The sequence below is a fragment of the Anneissia japonica genome, unplaced genomic scaffold (assembly GCF_011630105.1).
Source record: "Anneissia japonica isolate Jap-2015-1 unplaced genomic scaffold, ASM1163010v1 scaffold4988_len2956909_cov206, whole genome shotgun sequence".
NCBI classification, from domain to species: Eukaryota; Metazoa; Echinodermata; class Crinoidea; order Comatulida; family Comatulidae; genus Anneissia; species Anneissia japonica.
Window position 1 is genome coordinate 1,066,818 of NW_022696345.1, and position 18,751 is coordinate 1,085,568.

The 18,751-nt window shown below is 34.1% G+C and overlaps 2 protein-coding genes across 5 annotated transcripts; one reads left to right on the forward strand and one right to left on the reverse strand.

The window, feature by feature from the left end:
• Positions 1-1,282: 1,282 nt before the first annotated feature.
• Positions 1,283-6,838, reverse strand: LOC117101822 (YEATS domain-containing protein 4-like). 2 transcript variants are annotated; one of them, XM_033241913.1, is made up of 7 exons: positions 6,394-6,830; positions 5,501-5,687; positions 4,489-4,583; positions 3,122-3,217; positions 2,821-2,908; positions 2,101-2,386; positions 1,283-1,829 (listed from the first exon to the last, which is right to left on the reverse strand). In XM_033241913.1, the coding sequence occupies exons 1-6, from the start codon at positions 6,415-6,417 to the stop codon at positions 2,211-2,213; spliced, it is 666 nt and encodes a 221-aa protein (XP_033097804.1). In that variant the 5' UTR covers positions 6,418-6,830; the 3' UTR covers positions 1,283-1,829; positions 2,101-2,210. The 2 variants fall into 2 exon arrangements, with proteins under 2 accessions (XP_033097804.1, XP_033097805.1); XM_033241914.1 differs by lacking the exon at positions 1,283-1,829 and having other exon boundaries at positions 2,158-2,348; positions 6,394-6,838.
• Positions 6,839-6,894: 56 nt separating this feature from the next.
• Positions 6,895-18,207, forward strand: LOC117101820 (alpha-enolase-like). 3 transcript variants are annotated; one of them, XM_033241911.1, is made up of 14 exons: positions 6,895-7,040; positions 7,738-7,846; positions 8,402-8,497; positions 8,730-8,788; positions 9,308-9,377; positions 9,580-9,713; positions 10,398-10,473; positions 10,893-10,982; positions 12,402-12,458; positions 12,587-12,732; positions 14,198-14,252; positions 15,437-15,638; positions 16,541-16,708; positions 17,248-18,207. In XM_033241911.1, the coding sequence occupies exons 1-14, from the start codon at positions 6,963-6,965 to the stop codon at positions 17,312-17,314; spliced, it is 1,407 nt and encodes a 468-aa protein (XP_033097802.1). In that variant the 5' UTR covers positions 6,895-6,962; the 3' UTR covers positions 17,315-18,207. The 3 variants fall into 3 exon arrangements, with proteins under 3 accessions (XP_033097802.1, XP_033097803.1, XP_033097801.1); XM_033241912.1 differs by having other exon boundaries at positions 6,931-7,035; XM_033241910.1 differs by lacking the exon at positions 6,895-7,040 and adding an exon at positions 7,212-7,310.
• Positions 18,208-18,751: the final 544 nt, after the last annotated feature.

The following is an 18,751-nucleotide window of genomic DNA, read 5'->3' on the forward strand; positions in this document are numbered from 1 at the left end:
GTCTGAACGTAGCCATGGAAGAGAACGCAGCTTTTAGACATGTGCGTAATACGCGTATGTGTATAAAAACGCGTTATCTTCGCTGACCCTATTTCATTATCATACATCATACCAAAGAAACACGCACTTCGTACAAACATGCGAAATCTTCAAAACGAATTAAGGGAGGCTGAGAGCGTAATTATAGCCCCTAGAAATAATAAAGACCCAAAATGGCAATATTTTGATGTGGTGGTGGCGTAGTAGTGAGCGTACACGACGTGCGTACTAAGCTTTAAAAGAATGACCAGACTGGACGATTAATGAACGCTAGCGTAAGTATTCGCGCGAAATATTCATATTCGTAATTCGCGCATTTTATTTTCTGTTGCTAGATTACCGTACGCCAGTGATTGGGCGATAATACTGGCGTTCGCTACGCCGCGCACAAGTTCACACCACTCGATTAACGTTATGCTAGCGTAAGTCCTTCTGTCTGAACATAGCCCAAGGAATGACCAACACACGCGTGCATTATAGCTAGCTTTGAACCAGAGCGGCGCCTTTATTATTAGTATAGCGCCGCCGCGTGGACGGGGTAAAATTGCTCTCCGTGTACCCACAATGCCTTTCGAACACTATATTGGGAAGCTGCTCTATCTTCTGCTATTTATTATCTTTGTTTCAAGGTATCCAGGGCAAATTTTCGAAGATCTTGTTATACATTATACCATACCTCCACGATTATACTAAAAAAAATGTATACTCTTTGATTATACCACACTCTTTATAATTTATATGGATGGTAACATTTAACCTAGGTTTTGTGATAAAACAAAAATGGGTTTGGGCAACACACCAATCCTTGCTTGGGCTTATCATCAGTAAATTTTTTTTTTTTTAAAGTCTAGGCAGTATTTAATTGGGTAATAACTGGGCATACAGACTGTAAGATATCGTTTTATACAGCACGTCCTTTTATGATTCTGAATAAGTAAATATCTTAAACCTTTCTTTACATGAACAATTATATTTTAAGAGGCCTAGAGAAGTTATATATGCTAGAAAATATTATATTTAGCATATATATATGTATATATAAATATGTATATATATATATATGTATATATATGTATATGTATATATATATATGTACAGATATATATATATATATGTATATATGTGTATATATATATATGTATATGCATATAATACGATAAAGTAAGGGTACCAGTTGACCAGAGATAGTGCTTGATACATACATATAGTGAAATAGACAAAATTAGATGCAGTACGCAAAAACTTATGGATTACATGTTTATTCCACCATAGCTACTGTTGTCCATACAGCTGTAACTGATATATGAAGCCTAGATTGTCCTACGCATGGCCTAGAAAGGCATAATGGTTATGAGATAACAAGGTGATTGACTTATAAAACAATTGAAAAAATAAGGCAATGCTGAAATAAATTGCTATCAGAAATTGTCTTCAGCCCTGCAGGCATCACACAATTTTTTCAAGAAATAATGACTCCTTCAGCTTTTATTCCCTGTAGTGTACTCATAATGTCCTCGTATTTTGACATCCGAATTTTGTTTGCCCATCTACAGTACCTTCAGAGTGATACATAGACTATGTACATTTAAAACACAACTTACAGTTGATTTATCCACTTTTGCTTTAACCACTGAATGGACAGTTATCGCTGGAGTTAATAGTTTGCGTGTTTCACTAGTATTTTTTTTATAGCGCATTTTATTCCTCATCTCCAAATTGTAAAATAGTCTGGTTTTTGTTACACACTTGCCAACTCAATGCCAGCTTAAATTTCACATTTTTATTTTGGTTTTCAAGTCAGGCTCCGGAGGAAAAAAATTTTTTGATATTTTGTAGAACTGATTTTTCTGAGACAGAAAAAAGTTGTTTGACGAAAAACTGAGCAACGGTGAATGCTGTCTCTTATACACATCTAGATGTGTATAAGAGACAGGCGCACAAGTTCACACCACTCGATTAACGTTACGCTAGCGTAAGTCGTTGTGTCTGAACATAGCCATAGTTTGGGTTCCTGACATTGTTTTCACAAACTTCCATTCTTTTCGGTCATCTTTTGGCTACTTTCAAGCATCTGAAAACAATGCATGGACAAAAGCTTAAGAATTTCACTTGGTGGAGTCATATCTCAACTTCAGTAAGAATGTAATTTTTAAAATTATTTTCCAACTATTTCAGCCATTCTTTTCTTTTGCTTGTTCTTGGTCCTCAAGTTTTTTTATCTCATCTTTGAATCTGTTGATGGCTTCTTTACTCTTCTTCAGTTGTTCATTCAGTTCTGAGATATCCGACCGGATTTTCTTTCGTGCAGACTGCAATGTGTTCAAAGTCTTAGCCTCCAGTTCTGTAACTATATACAGTATATATATATATATATATATATATATATATATATATACAACAGAAACAATATAATTCGGTTACTTGCAAAAATAGACCAAATCGACATTGATTATCAATGTCAAATAAACCATGGAGGAAACTATTTCCTCCATGAATAAACTGAACTGAAATGACAGTAAACAATGGTTCTTTAATGAATCAATCAATTAACAAGGATTTATGTAGTGCCAATATCCACAGCAGAATGCAATGTTCAGTGGTGCTATGACAATGGCAATTACTCAAAGTGCACATTTTCTTTCAACAACCACCTTCTTTTAAATATATTATCTATTGTTTGTGCGTATGATTTGTCTTACTCAGAAATTAAGAAATTTTCAATTTATTATTATTATTTATTATCAATTCTGTTATATACTGTAGTTTTATTAGAATACTCACAGTCTGTCTCATGTTTGTGTGCCCCCAAGGTGAGTGCACGTGAACTAGTCAGTAACTGTTGAATCATTGCTGTTGGGTCTTGGAAAATCTTCAAAAATAAGAGATCACTGTTTTATTTTTATATTGAAAATACATAATAAAAACAAACTGTTTAAAAAAAAGTGTCCTTTTTGTAAGTTGCAGTTGTATTAATAATAAACAACACACATGAATGGTGATCAGATAAAAAAAAGTTTGTTTGGTTTTAAAAAAAAATTGCACCAGAAGATTTATTAATTGAAATAAATTTGTATTGACTCACAATTTCATCGTAATGTTCTGAGACAACAGTATTTCCTCCGGCAATTACACTAGGATCGGGAGTCTGAAATAATTTCAAAAAATGATACAAGGTCACCTGAAAGAAAGAAACATTTTATGATTTAATCATTCAAGCAATCATATCAATACAGCACTAAATTGAAGGCAACAAATATTTTGACAGTTGGCTGGTAAACATTTGAGGCATGTTGTGGCAAAATGGCTAAGTTGTAGCAAAAATTTAAATTCAAGTTATTGCTATTTTCAAATACCCGAGTATGTGATCTTTAAAATGAAAGGTCATTCATTCAAATTGGACATTTCAAACCTAAGTTATTGGAAAGTGAAAGTACAGTACTCTTAGAGTCAAGATAAACAGGATTTTGAGTAATTGCCTTTCAAAGTTATTTGTGCATACATTGTTTAATAGAATGAACTATGAAAAATAACGTTAAATAAACCACTTCCACAACTAATACTTTGGGACATGATTAATAAAATTGTTGACCTACGGTGAAAAACAAATTTGGATTTTTTAACAATTTTTTGAGCTCCCATATTTATAGCTCATTTACTCAATACTAGACTGTGCGACAACTTTACCATTTCACCGCAACATGCCTCATTTAAGCCGGGCTCTCACTGCAGCCGACGGTCGTTGGTAGATGCAATCCTACGAAGAACGCAATGCCATCGCAATGCCATGACGTGCGTGCAACAGATCGTTTTTAATGACGATCCATTTAGACTGCCACAATCGCCAGATGGTGTCGTGTCGCCTAGCGCTCACAGGAAGCAAAGTTGGAATCGTCATGACTGTCGTATGACACAGTGAGTGCCCCCTTTGCACTGAAGCTCGGTTTCCCCAGAACCACTCACCCTATCGGCGGCAGCCACCGGGAAGGTTGAAACTGGCTCAACTTTGATGGTTATGCTGCAGAGAAATCATAGTGCATTGCTAGCTGCCCCAACGCAATCGGGAAGGCAACCCGATTCGTCTGCAACGCAATCAGCAAAGTTGAACTAGGTCCAAACTTTCCGACAACTGTCAGCGACTATCGCCGATGGGTGAGTGATTGTATGGAAACAGAGCTTCAGCCTGGTTACCAGACCAAAATTTGACTTACTGTACACAGTGAATATTATGAAATAATTATAATATTTATAATGAGCTAAGCAATAATATGCCATACCCAACTTAAATTGGTGACTCACTCTTTCTTTCTCTCTATACTACTCTGTTTATATTTCAAGTTACTTTGCTTATTAGTGTAAATTTTCCAAAGGAGTTAATATTAATGTACAATAACAATTTCATGGTGGTGCTTATAAAAAAATATTCACATCTATTTTTTCTATTTAACTTACAGGTCTCTCGTTCTGATCGATAAAGAAGATCTTGATTCCAATCTCAAATTCTCCCCAACCTGTCTCTGTTATTTCATACGGTGGTTTAGTTACAACTGATATGAGCAAAAGAAACAATCAACAGTTAATGGAAAATTACTTTGCAATAATTTAAATATTATAGGTCATGTGACGAAAACTTTAGGCTAAGTTTATAATCTGTCAATTTAACTGTATTTCCGATGTTATACAATGACAATAAAATTATTGAATGAATCTAAAATAGATGGAAGATGGTGGTACTAGGTGAGGTAAGATTCCATGGGATATACTTGAGAATTAGTTGATTTCACTCATTTTCTTCATTCATTAAACCTACTTATTTCATAGTAATTTAACATTCATTTCAATTTATTCATTTCATTTTATTCACTTCATGTTCATTTCTCTTTCATATACATTTCATAATTATTTCATATTTATTTTATATTAATTTCATTTTTAAGTTGATATCTATGTGTTGGAAATTAGTCATTTTTATTTATATATATATTTCATATTCATTTTATATTCATTTTAAATTTTCATCTAATATTCATTTCATATTTGATTTATAATTATTCCATATTAGTTTAATATTCAATTCATATATTTCATATTTATTTTATACTGATTACATATTGGTTTCGTGTTTCATTCTTTTTGATATACTGCTATCTGCCATAAAATCATATTTATTTTATATATATTTCATATTCAGTTTATGTTCATTTTACCTAATATTCATTTCATATTTGACTCATATTAATTCCATATAGGTTTGATATTCAATTCATATATATTTCAATTCATATTTATTTTATATTTTTCATTTCATATTCATAATTCATAATACATAATTTTATTTTCCTCACTCGAGATGGTAGCTAACAAAGGGAAATCTTCCCTGTACATGTGTCAGCTGAGCTACCATAGCATACACTGTATGCATACATGTATTAGTTTCCTGTTTCATTGTTTTTATATACTGTACCTCTGATAGGACTTGCATAGCTTTCATGTAGCTTAAACTGGATCTTTTTGATGTAGGTGGACATATCTTCATTCTTGACAGGTTTAATGTAGACAGTCCAAGAGTGGGTGTGGCCATCTTCATCCCTCTTCTTACCAAAATACCGAGCAACATTTCCATACACAATTGGTTTCACTATAGTAACACCCTAAGTAATGTAGAATTAATAAAACAAACAATATTCTTTGTTTAGATTTAAAAAAAAAACAAAAAAAAAAAACCTCCAGCCCTCATTATTTTTTTTTTAAAGAGTGGTATCTAATATAATTTTTTCTATGTGCTCTTATCCTATATTATAACTAGTTTTTCCTGAATAAATATACATACTGTATCTGATTAATTAAGAATTGTTCCAGCTAAGCTTTATCTTAGGTCACATAGAAAAAAATTGTTAGATTATCACTAATTTACTAGTCACTAGTTTACGCAAACATTTAGTTTAAAATACAGTACATTCGCAAATTAACTAACAAAAATATTGTAGTAGTAAGAACAAAGGTGGTGCTGTCTGCCATAAAAACCATTATTACAATGGTATGGAAGACTAGAGTAGTAGTTTCGTAGAAATTTTACTTTTAATTACAGTACTATATAAGGCATTGTTGTCTATCTTGTCACATAGAAGCGTGGCCATGGCATGGGCCTAACTAGACTGTAACTTAGCTTTTCTTTCTGTTCGGCCTACTCCTCCTAGATAGACTAGGAATAGGAGCCTAGTCAGGCCTAGTACTCACTAGTAGTACTACTAGGCCCTTAGGACTAGTATCCTTTTGTATTTTGCTTTGTTTCAGTAATCAGTTATTTAAAAAAATTATCATATTAATTATTCAATAACGACACGTTACTTAACCAACCTTTACCCGACCTCCAACATCCATTTTAGTTTTACTTATTTGGATCTGATGATAATTGTATTATTATGTTGATCACACTACGAATCTATAGTATTATATCTGCTGCAAAAATCAGGCAAGGCGAAAATGGAGGCTTCGATCTAAGAACTTGAATGAAGTACACGAGAGCCACAACATAAGCGGTGGCCGTCGTCGCAGAACCCTGCAGCCAGCTGAGCCTCCTGGCTCAGTCTGGGCCTAGGAAATTCTCCCACAAACAGATCGAATGTTAACTAATTTCTTGGCATGGAGATTGCTCTAAAGCTTTTTGAAGTGATTAATATAATCTACTGATATCAGTTTTGCGGTAATAAAGTAGTGGTTTTTTTTTTTAAATAGTCAAAATCTGTCTGGTTTACCAAAACAAAACAAAGCCGCGAAAAGTGGACGAACCCGTTTTTTTTTTTTAAACAAGTGAGCATTTTTGCATGAACCAAAGAACAGACAACTGACGAACCGACACGATTTTTTAGCAACAAGTTGAATTAAAAATACAACGTGGAGCAGTTCGGAGATTCGCCGGTCGTTCGATGCTGATCATCCTCCTGATACATAGGAAATCAGAAGCATTCGCTGTTGCTGTTGCTGTTGTTGCTGCTTGGTGTAAGGTGTAGTATTTTGAATGATATGTCTAAGTTTCAGTTTCCTAGTAGATATTGATGGTATATATTTGCTTGAGACTTTTAGTAAAATCGTATGCTGTATTTATATTCAGAATTGAATATACGGCGTTTTTTGACGTGCCATTTAGGTTTTGCATATCCGGGAAATGTGACCCCTGGAATTATAACTCCATGCCTGGATTGACTATTTTTGGTTTCTGTTCTTCTGGTGCTGCGTGCTGCAAGTCAATCAATGGGCCTACACAGATTGCATACGTAACATACCTCCATTCAGTCCACCAGGCTTAGGCCTAGATTATCTTTAAATTTTACAACATGTATACCTAGTCATACCTCTACGGATATTGTGTAGGATAGAATAATAATTTTCATTAGTACTCAGACTGTTTCATTAATACTTGCTTGGTACTACTATATAGGCTTTTCGAGACTTATCTATAGTGTAGGCCTAGTTTAGCCCTACCTAGAGATAGGTTTGCCTAAGGCTAAGTAGGCCTACTCTAGGCCTACCCTCATCTGCCTATAAATTTAGTTTAGGCCTACTGGCCTAGGAGGACGGTATTGAATGTTAGGGCTAGGCCCCCACAACCTATTCTATCCAGGACTAGGCCTAGTCTTCTTTTTCATTTTACTTTTTTAAGATAAATATTGAAAACATGAAATATTTTTATTTTGACAAAAGGTGCACATTACAGGATCAGTCACCATGCCTATTACCAGGATTCATGCCCGCGAAATCTTTGACAGTCGTGGAAATCCCACTGTTGAGGTCGACCTGACAACCGAGCATGGTAAAAGTTTTTTTTTTTTCTTTAATGCAGAACATTATAAATCTTTAAAACCTGTTTAAACACACATGTCATGTATACTGTATATGTTGATTACCCTGTTTGACCTGTCACGGAATGTTTCAGCAAAATTAACTTTTGGTAGACACTACGATTAAGAGTATTGAACTGGCCAAAAAAGATATATTTTAACGCCATGGCTATGCTTATGCCTAAGTGATCGAAATCCCAATGTTCTGATTGGTTGACTTGGCTTTACTCTAACCTTAAAAATATCTCTTACTATCTTAATGCACTATATCTTGCCATAAGTAGAGCTACTTTGATATTTTATTTACCGTTACCTTTTACAAAAGTGAAACATAATAACAGCCTCGTTGAAGACCTATCTTTGTAAAGACTGAAATGAGCCTCTATGAATGCTTTGATTAGCAAAAGAACTAAAGAAAACTGCAAAAGTATGCATTGTCGTATTCTATTGTTGGATGGGTGGTATTTTTGCTTTAATATATTCTATAATTCTTAATGCACTTACTATTTTTCCTTCATACTTTGAAGGGATGTTCCGAGCTGCTGTTCCTAGTGGAGCATCCACAGGGATATATGAAGCCCTTGAACTCCGAGATAAGGATCCTAAACGATTTCTTGGCAAGGGTATGGACACTGTTAATTTATCATTTTCTTTAATACTAATTTTTATTATCTATGGCATTATGAAAAACTTTCTTATAGTTTTCAATGATGTCATCTTTATCATCATCATTATTGGAATTACATTTAAAGTGAACCACCCAGGTTAATAAGTTGGGACCTACATAGTAGAGACATGCATAGCAATGACATAAACATGCATTTAATGTATTCAATATGTTAATTTATATTCCAGGTGTACTAAAGGCAGTGGCAAACATCAATGACACAATAGCTCCTCACCTCATTGAAAAGGTATGTTGCAAATATTCTAAATAAAATAAAAACTATTTTCATTTGATATATAGATTGTAATTATTAATACTTTTGTAAATAAATTGAGTGAACTTGTGATTGTATATTATTATTATAATAATAAGTGAGTCGAGTGGCCGAGCGGTAAGGCAGGGGCACCGTCGAGTGGTATGGTTCGCTTGGTAGAACCAAGTCTTCTTGGATAAGGACTTAAAATGGAGGTCCAGTGTATACATCTGGCTTATGTGCATTTTAAAGAACCCATTGCATCTTTCGGAAGAGTAGGGGGGTTTATCCTGATATTATGGTTCATTTCAGCCCCTGTCATTGTGGAATGATGTAAACACGTATCTACCATGAAGCGCCTCTTTACGGCTCTTAGGTAGTCACGGACCACGCCCATACGCAATTCAGCACAATGATGCTGCAGTAGCAAGTTATGGGTTATTCTCCTACCTTTACCTTTACTTACATTTACATATTATTATAACACATTTTGTTTTGGTTCTTTTATTTTAGAAATTTGATGTAACATGCCAGAAGATGATTGACTCTGCAATGCTGGCACTTGATGGAACCGAAAATAAATGTAAGAGAAAAATCATATAGAACAGTTTGTGTGTTTCTTGAACACATGCAGAGAATAAAAGAGAATATTAAAAAACATGTTTTTTTGCCATGCATGCATATATGTATGGAAACTACCAAAAGATAACATTTTTGTCAATTTCACACCTAAAACACTTTGACCTATGTTTGTTGTAGCACCCTCTTTCTTTTATTGATCATAGCTAAGCTTGGTGCAAATGCAATCTTGGGAGTGTCGCTAGCTGTTTGCAAAGCAGGAGCAGCTGCGAAGGGTGTCCCCCTCTATCAACACATCGCTGATCTTGCCGGAAACATGGAGGTCATCCTACCAGTACCGGTCAGTCAACAACAATCTTTGTTTCGTTTTTAGCACATTGGAGTACGCTTGTGTATGATTCCCAAAAAGAAGTGGAATTATTTACTAAACTATTCAAACATTTTTGCAAATGAAACATATTTAATTCATTTTGACACATCTTATTTTTATCACAATTCAACTGGCACATTTCCCACAATTCAACTCATTTTACCCACAGTTTTTCACAGTAATCCATCAGCTAAACAGGTAATCTCGTATCAGAGCATGTAAGGAATGCATGTGCACAATCAATATTCATATTATTAGCAAACTTGTGTGATAGGCTTCATTGGCTTGGTTCTCACGGGAGCCCTAGTATCCGGATCGGGAGCTAACGGTTAGCGCTCAACCGGATACCGGTTAGCAAGCGCTATCGGTTAGCACGTTGAGCGCGTTTCTATCATCAACCAATCACACGTACGAATTTACAATTTCCAGTTTCTTATTGGCCAGTTATTTGATCTTATTCTTGGTATCCGGATCGGGATCTTCTCGTATGGACGCACGGCAGCTAGCGGTTAGCAGGATCCAGATCCTGCTAACCGTTAGCTGCCGTGTGAGAACATAGCCATAGTGTACGTCTTGACTATTTTAACTCATTCACCCTCAACACAACCCATTTTACAATCAATTCAACTAATTTTCCCTCAATGCTTTCTACAGGCATTCAATGTTATCAATGGCGGAAGTCATGCAGGTAATAAGCTTGCTATGCAGGAGTTTATGATTCTGCCAACAGGTTAGTAATATTGCTACAAATATTAATCATTTTATTTATTCTTTTATTAATATTATCAGTCAGTGGTAATAGTATTTAAAGTGTGAAAACTGTTGTTTAATAGATCAAAACAGGTTGTTATTATAATTATTATTTTTACAGTATTTTGGTTTTTTTTTGTTGTTGTGAGAGATATAAAATTATGAATTTATATTTTTGTTTTAATTGTTTAATCCAAATTATAGGTTTTTGTACTTGTGTGTTTTTTTGTTTAGTACTGTATGTGTGTATTAAGGAGCCTAAATGACCAGCTTCAAGCTGGATGACCGCCCTCACAGAAAACTTGTTGAAACGAATATGAAAATGTGCTCGTTTTATATACAGTAACACATAGCCACTATTTTATTTATTTTATGACGATAATATTTTATATTGAGCAGGGGCTGAGAATTTCAAAGAAGCTATGCGGATTGGCTGTGAGGTTTACCAGACGCTCAAGAAAGTTATTAAGGAGCGCTACGGTCAGGATGGTATGTTCCAATCTTTTACTAAAAATCATTTTGTTCAAATTAGAAAAGTAACGTTAGGTTTTAAAATAATGCATGGAAAATGTCCATTGTCGTTTAATAATCTTGTGAGATCAAGTGAAAGGTGTGAAGGGCGATTAATACATTGGAAAGCCAAGACTAATACATTTTTAAATTCATCTTTTGTTATTTTTCCTAGATTATGGGAACAACTTCCTGATGAAATTAAACAATGCACATCCATTTCGGACTTCAAAGCCCAGCTCACAAAACACTTGATCTCAAAATATTAATACTAATAATAACTATTAATTATCTCTGTTTTTCATTTTGTTTTAGTTAAATCAATTTATTTTGAATTTACTTTTTTGTATATGTTTATATTGTATTGTCATTGTATTTGTTTTTGATGATGGAGTAAGAGCAGTTTACTGTTTGGGCTTATGCCTATTACTTACTCCTGGCAAGAATATTGTATGTATACTTTTTACTCTGCCGAATAAATATTATTATTATTATTATTATTATTATAACTAATATATTTATAGTGATTGTCCTTGATATTTGATACTCTGTATTATTAACACTTTTTATATGTACTTGGCACTTACAAATGATGGTTTTGCTCTACCTGACGTATTGTCGTACTAAATGCTCAGTACCTTGCCAAATACAGTTAAACTTTGCCTTAAGTCGACTTTGCCTAACTCAAAAATTTCTAAGTTGATCTTATTTTACATGCCAAATTGTTGTGTTTTCCTTTAATTAAAGATCTGTAAGTTAAATTTTATCTAAGTTGAACAATTTTTCAATGCCATTTTGGATTTGACTTAAGCAAGTTCAACTCTGTTTGCCAAAAAATTCTTGCAAGTGTTTCGAGTGGGAATCAAACGCACAACCACCAGTTAACTAGCCTGGCGCCATAACCACTAGACCACCTTACAAATAGAGAATAAAAGAGTTTTAACATACATTTATATAGTTTGAAATTTTGATACAGTATATCGCTCTCAGTATTATTCAAGGCACTACAAAAAATAAATATATACGTGGTGTACCGCGTGCATTATTATATAATATTACTTCACCATGCAAACCTTCAAACAAGAAAAAATAAATAATTGCCTATTTAATCTATCATTCTGGCCAAAATGTTGTCTGGCGCCCTCTGTGATTAGTATGATTAATTCCTGATGTTGAATTTCAAAATAGAGACTCACGATGGCTTGTATCACTTTTGAGTTTGTTTCCTAAAACTGCCTTATGCAGTAATTGCAATTCATGTAAACTGTATTTTATGCCTAATTTTCTTGTATATTTGAATTTCTTATCCTGTTCTCTAATTTTATTGTATCCTAATTTTTGAAAATTTATATTGTGTAATGTAACTTGAATATCTCTGCTTCTATTTATTCAAATTAGCTACCAATGTTGGTGATGAAGGAGGATTTGCACCCAATATTCAAGATAATATGGAAGGTACTTATCCATTTATGTTAAATGTATGAATTGTATACATGTATATATTGGCAAGACATAAATACATCGCTTCCACACCATACATATTTAAGGAGAGTTAATAATTCAGGGTGTTATTGTTTGTGTAGGCCTGGAGTTGTTGAAGGTGGCTATTGCTAAAGCTGGTTACACCGACAAGATTGAGATTGGAATGGATGTAGCTGCTTCTGAATTTTACAAAGATGGTAAATATGATCTGGACTTTAAGAACAAGCAATCTGATCCATCTAAGTGGGTAAGAATGAAATTTCAATCAACTAACAAATTGGTATTCTCAGATATATTCAAAAAAATTGAAATTTTAGCTATAATATTAATGCTTTCTTGTATTTATTTTTTTATATATATTTTAATAAATCTGCATCTGAAGGTAGTTAATCCAGCATGAGCTGATCAGTTGGGACCCTTAGTACATCAAATAAATATTAAAGATGAAAATTTAACTAGGTCTTTAACATCAACAAATTAATTGAATTAAAACAGAAAAATATAAAATCTGAAAAATTGTATAGAATATTAAATAAAGGAGAACATGAATAGTAATTTACAAAATGAAAAATTTAAAGTAAAAAAAATCCCCAATGAATTGCAGTGGAAAAAGAAAAGTAAAATAAAAAGAAAATAATTAAATACAACTGACAAATAATAAAATCTCAAAATAAACAGATTTATAAGACAAAATTTATTAACTTTAGGTGAATTACAAAGCTAAGTCAAGATTTAAAATTAAATATTGCAACAGAAGATATGTCCACAGGGAAAATTACACAAAATTAGATGAAAGAAATCTCAAAAGGTTAGGTTTCAAAGAAGAGAAAGCAGAACGTACAGTTGGTGGAATTTTAGAATTTCTGTTGGAAAGTCTAATACAACATCAATATACAAATAGCGTGTGCCGTGCTGCACTTTACAAACCCAGAAATATATCACCCACACTTAATCTTGCGGATTTTGGTTTAAACCTGAAGTAATTGTTGAATCTGCATCTTATCTAGTTTGTTGATAAGAGGATTATTTTCTTATCGACATCATCAACATACAGATTTAAATATTTATGCAATTTAACAACATTGTTTTTGAGTTTCAACTGGTATTTTACATAATGGATAGAATTTGATGCGTGGAAAAGGTGCTAAATATTTAGAGTAGATGATTGAACTATTGGTTGATTGATCATGTTGTGGCAATACAATAACAATAACAGTTTAATACAGAAGATGTACTTGGGCGGATCCAGGAATATCCAACTGGGGACCGAAAATGGGGCCGATCGAGGTAATACTACTCTAGGGGATCCGGTGGGGAGGATGCCCCGCAAAATTTTTGTGTTCTAGACGCCTGAAAATAATCTTTGAGACGTTAGACGATCAGTTTTTTCTTTTTTTCCCTTTTTTTTAACCTTCCAAAGGGGGGGGGACGGGGTTCGGCCTGTGCCCCCCCCCCCAGGTACTGTATAATCAAACACCCCACCTACCTTTTCTGTAAAAAAAAAAAGGAAAGGAAAATAGTACAAAGTAAATGAAAACATTTTAAAAGTGTACATCAAATATAGATCATATTGTTTTAGAAGCTATCCATCATAGAGGAAATTACTGTAATACGGTCATTAGGCCAATTATGACTGGTTAAAAAAACATTACAAATTTTTATTGTTTCAATATATTAAAGTAATTTTGATATTTATTCTTTTTTTCTTTCAGCTGACTGGGCCTCAACTTGCCGATCTTTACATGGAGTTTATTGATAAATACCCAGGTATGTTGTACAAATCTTGTACATATTAACTTTAATACATTTGTATTGGCCCATCTATCTAAAATAATTTCCAAAACCCTGTTGCTTACAACTGGGACACATGCAATCTATTTGACTTTCCAATTTAAACATAATTTAATATAGTAATTCCTCTTTAAAATCCCTAAGGAGTGGAGAGGGTTATGTGAGCCTGTCGGTGACTTGCAGGGGTGGCGCCAGGATTTGCCCGACGAAGGGGGGGGTGGGCCGAGGTGCCCAACGGGGGAGGTGCTGATGCCCCGACAAGGGGTCAGATTTCCCCGATGAAAGAAAGGTGGGCGTGGTCGAGCTTCGATTAAAAACTTCCAAAAGTGGTCCTGGGGCGAAGCCCCCGAAAATTTTGACAATTTAGGGGTTTCAAAGGCTTACTTATTGGATTTTAGAATCCACTAATTTGTAGAAAATACATATAATTTTTTTTCCTCCCAGACGAATTGTGCTTATTCTCCCCGACGGGAGGCCCAGCTCTCCCCGACCAAGGGGTCCCTGGCCCCCTGGCCCCCCCCCCCATGGCGCCACTCATGGTGACTTGTTAGACCACAGTAAAGTATTATTCACCATCGTTAATCTACTTACATTATCTATTATTCAAGATTAAAGTCGTGTTTTGATTGGTTTATAGCCTGGATGGTGTACTTACATGTGATTGGTTAAAACATGTTGACTGCTGCAATTTGTGGAATCTGTAAATGTTTGTTTAATTTATTGTGAAATAATTTTTTTGAAGAATATTCGGGCTAGAACTCACCCTCTGTTTATGCGTTCCATATGTCCTTGATCCAATGACGGGGCTAATAATTTAAAACGATAATAATAATAATAATAGTTATTTGACAAAAAATAAACAGAATTAAAATAACATGCTGTATATTGCCCGGATAGGGAATTGGCGAAAGCTTGAACAAGATTTGCTCCCTATCCTTCATATTATAAAATACACAAATTAAAACAAAAAAACAAAAAAATATCTTCTATGCTTAAGATGTTAAGCATTTCCAGCCTTTCTTCATAACATGCGACTAAAAATGATAAAAGGTCTCCAACACTTATGCACTCAATAAGTCAATCATTATTATTATTATTATAGTAATCACTGTTAATGTATTTATAATTGTAATTTTTATTTCATCCAAATCTTTATCAAGTTGTCTCCATTGAAGATGCTTTTGATCAGGACGACTGGGAGAACTGGAGTAAGTTCACGTCTCGCGTGAGCATACAGGTGGTTGGCGACGACTTGACCGTTACTAATCCGAAGCGCATCCAGACTGCTGTGTCTTCTAAGGCTTGTAACTGCTTACTTCTGAAACTGAACCAGATTGGCTCGATCACTGAATCCATTGAAGCGTAAGATAGTTTTCATCCAAGTGGCAATTTATACCTTGGTGCCCACATTCTAATCTTGGGGTCTTTTTTGTAACTGAAGCAACAAATGAATAAGGTTGAAATTGATAGAGCACATACCTGAAGCTTGCTAGACAGCTCCCTGTACTTCACGCTTAACATTCAAATAAAAATACTCCTTACAGAGAATTTTGTTTAAAGAATTAGGACCTACTAGGTCTTGTGAAGAATGTTCTGTAGAACATACTTTCCAGTCTAAAAATATTGCAGTACTAAAACAATTGGTTGGTTATTCTCGTTTGAAAAGGTATGAAACGTTAAAAATTACTACCAATGCAATTTGAAAGGCTCCCTGATTTGACCAACCAATCAGCAACACCGAAAGCTGTCGTCAATAGTGTGTAGCGATTGTATGGAAACCAAGTTTTAGAATTTGAAGAGTTCAAAACTCGGAACAAGCGATGCAGCACACATTTGATACAAACGTCTTTTACATTGTATTGAAGGATGCCCTCTAGTTTGTGGTTATACTTTTTGAGATAGGAGTTGGACCCCTTGCAGTTCTATACTCTTTGGAATGATCTATGGAACAATCTTACAGATGATGTAATAACTGCACCAAATGTCAGAACCTTCAAAAAGCTTTTGTAAACTAAAATTAACAAGTGTTACTGGTGCATGTTCTTTGAACCATTGTATTTTGTAAATTGTGTGTTTTACCGGTATTCTTTTCCTTTTATCGTTTTTTATATTGTTATAATGGCATCACGGCCTTGTTGAAAAACACCCTTGGGTGATACAAGCTTCCGTGTGTAAATAAAGATTTTATTATTATTATTATTGTTATTATTATCATCTACTTATATATAAATAGTCAGTTTATAATATCGTAATTTTTTCCTCAGGTGCCAGTTGGCACAAAGCAATGGATGGGGCGTCATGGTGAGCCATCGTAGTGGCGAGACCGAAGACACAACCATTGCGGACTTGGTGGTCGGTCTTTGCACAGGACAGATCAAAACTGGAGCACCATGTCGTTCTGAGAGACTGGCCAAGTACAACCAGATTCTTAGGTAATGTAGGGCAAATGGAGGTAAAGTGGGAAGGAGGAGTAGTGTCATTGTACACCATTCATCTACAGATTTATTGTTACAAAATATTGTTGAAAAATGTGTTTTGTTTAATGGTAGGCAGTAGAAGTGGTTGGCGCATCGGTTGTGGTTTGGACTCCCAACCTTGAGGTCGGGGGTTCGAAACTCTCGCAGTGCAAGTCGCTTGTGTCCTTGGGCAAGGCACTCTATCTACGGTTGTCTCTCTCCACCCAGGAGTACAAGTGGGTACCTGGTAGGTTCAAACACAGCCTGCGCTGAATACAGCTGCAACATTATGGAATTCCCCCATGGGGCTTGAGTGTGTGTTCCATATGTGCTTGATCCATTGATCCGGGGGTAATAATGTTCAAACGCCTCGAGGTTGTGTCAACGTGAATTGTTATTATTATTGTCAAATTCTACAATGCGCATTGTTTTTATTATTTTTTATTCATCCCTATTCACCATCACCGCCTCAAGTTTTATACTTATTTTACACTTTTTTTTCATGCCCAATATAGAATTGAAGAGGAACTTGGATCCAAAGCGAAGTTTGCTGGGAAACGTTTTCGCAACCCCATGAAGTAAAAGAAAAACGGATTCAAGGAAACAAAACTTTCAATTATATTGTAGATCATTATACAGAAAAATAACAAATATATTGAAGATGCTTTGCATGAAATTGTTGTAGTCATCCGGTGGAAGGATATAAATATTGGATTGTTCTAAGATTAATTAATTATTAAACATGTATCAAATTATTTGCAGTGACTAAACTGTTTTTATGTTTTCCTTTTCTCAAATGCAGTTGTCTAATGAAAGAGATTTATTATTGTAATAATACAGTATTGTAAAAATGAGTTGCATAATGTATTTATTGTTTATGTAGTGTAAATTAGAACAATTTTCAAAATTCAGTAAATGTTGAAATATTATGTACGCCTTCTCATTGTTACATGTTAAATAGTAAAACTAATGTTATCAGAAGTTTTAATCTAATACTTTAGTCAATTATTGTTGTTAATGATATTCTGTGTATAACATAGACATGAACAAATATAATATTCTAAATTATCATATCTACAAGGCCTATTTTTTTTATTTGTAATATATTTCCTTTATTATAGCGGATGATTCCACTGATAAGTATTGTATAATAGACCATGTCATCAGCTTCTGCTGGATGGTTCACCCTCAATAAATATGTTCAAATAAATAAATAAATAACAATTTTAAACTTATGTTCACAACTCAAAAAGTTAATTGTGAAATTTTCAGTTGACACTTCAACCTTCAGCACACTGATTCATGTTACGTCTTGCGTTCTCTGACCTTTTGGACACGTGACCGTAAGAGTGGATATTATGAAAAAATGAATTAAATAACATGATTACTTTATTTCTGTAGACAATCAGATGTGTATTTATATTGTTTTTGATTAGTTCCAATGAGAATAAATATTCATTCCCAGAACACTAAAATTCTGTCGTTTTGGAATTCTTCATTGAAGTATCTACAACATAAAGTCGGTTGAGGGATGCACAGGATACTGCTAGAGTACATGCTCAGCTCTATTGGAGAATACCATAAGACGGCAAGTAATCAGCACATTGGCGTCCCATCCTACCAGTTGCCAACTTCTAATCCATCCTTGGCAGAGACATACATTTGTATACTGTATGTACGTCGTATTCGTATCAAGCATAGTACTTTAACGAAAAGTTCTTGAACATATATTTACATAATAATAATAATAGTCATTGTTGTAGCGCTTTTTTATATTTTTGAATATAATATAATATATATATATATATTTATATTACATGTACATTATATATGTATACTGTATTTACATATAGGTATATATATATATTATATATGTGTATATATATACATATATATGAAGAGGGATATGTGTTCATGGACAATAATAGAAGGGAAAACGATCAGAAAAAAAAAATTCTTTTCTCATTAATATTTCTATCTGACCTTGGAAGCTCTTTAGCATGACTTAGGCGTTTAGCC

Bases quoted from the DNA above. Each gene is read 5' to 3' on its own strand.
- LOC117101820 (XM_033241910.1), top strand. From the start codon at position 7,227: ATGCCTGGATTGACTATTTTTGGTTTCTGTTCTTCTGGTGCTGCGTGC. The intron at 7,847-8,401 runs GTAAAAGTTTTT...CATACTTTGAAG, and splicing joins CGACCTGACAACCGAGCATG to GGATGTTCCGAGCTGCTGTT. The intron at 12,733-14,197 runs GTAAGAATGAAA...TTTTTCTTTCAG, and splicing joins AATCTGATCCATCTAAGTGG to CTGACTGGGCCTCAACTTGC.
- LOC117101822 (XM_033241913.1), bottom strand. From the start codon at position 6,417: ATGGATGTTGGAGGTCGGGTAAAG. The intron at 5,688-6,393 runs GTTGGTTAAGTA...TACATTACTTAG, and splicing joins ATGTTGGAGGTCGGGTAAAG to GGTGTTACTATAGTGAAACC. The intron at 2,387-2,820 runs GTGAGTATTCTA...TACTGTATATAG, and splicing joins ACACAAACATGAGACAGACT to TTACAGAACTGGAGGCTAAG.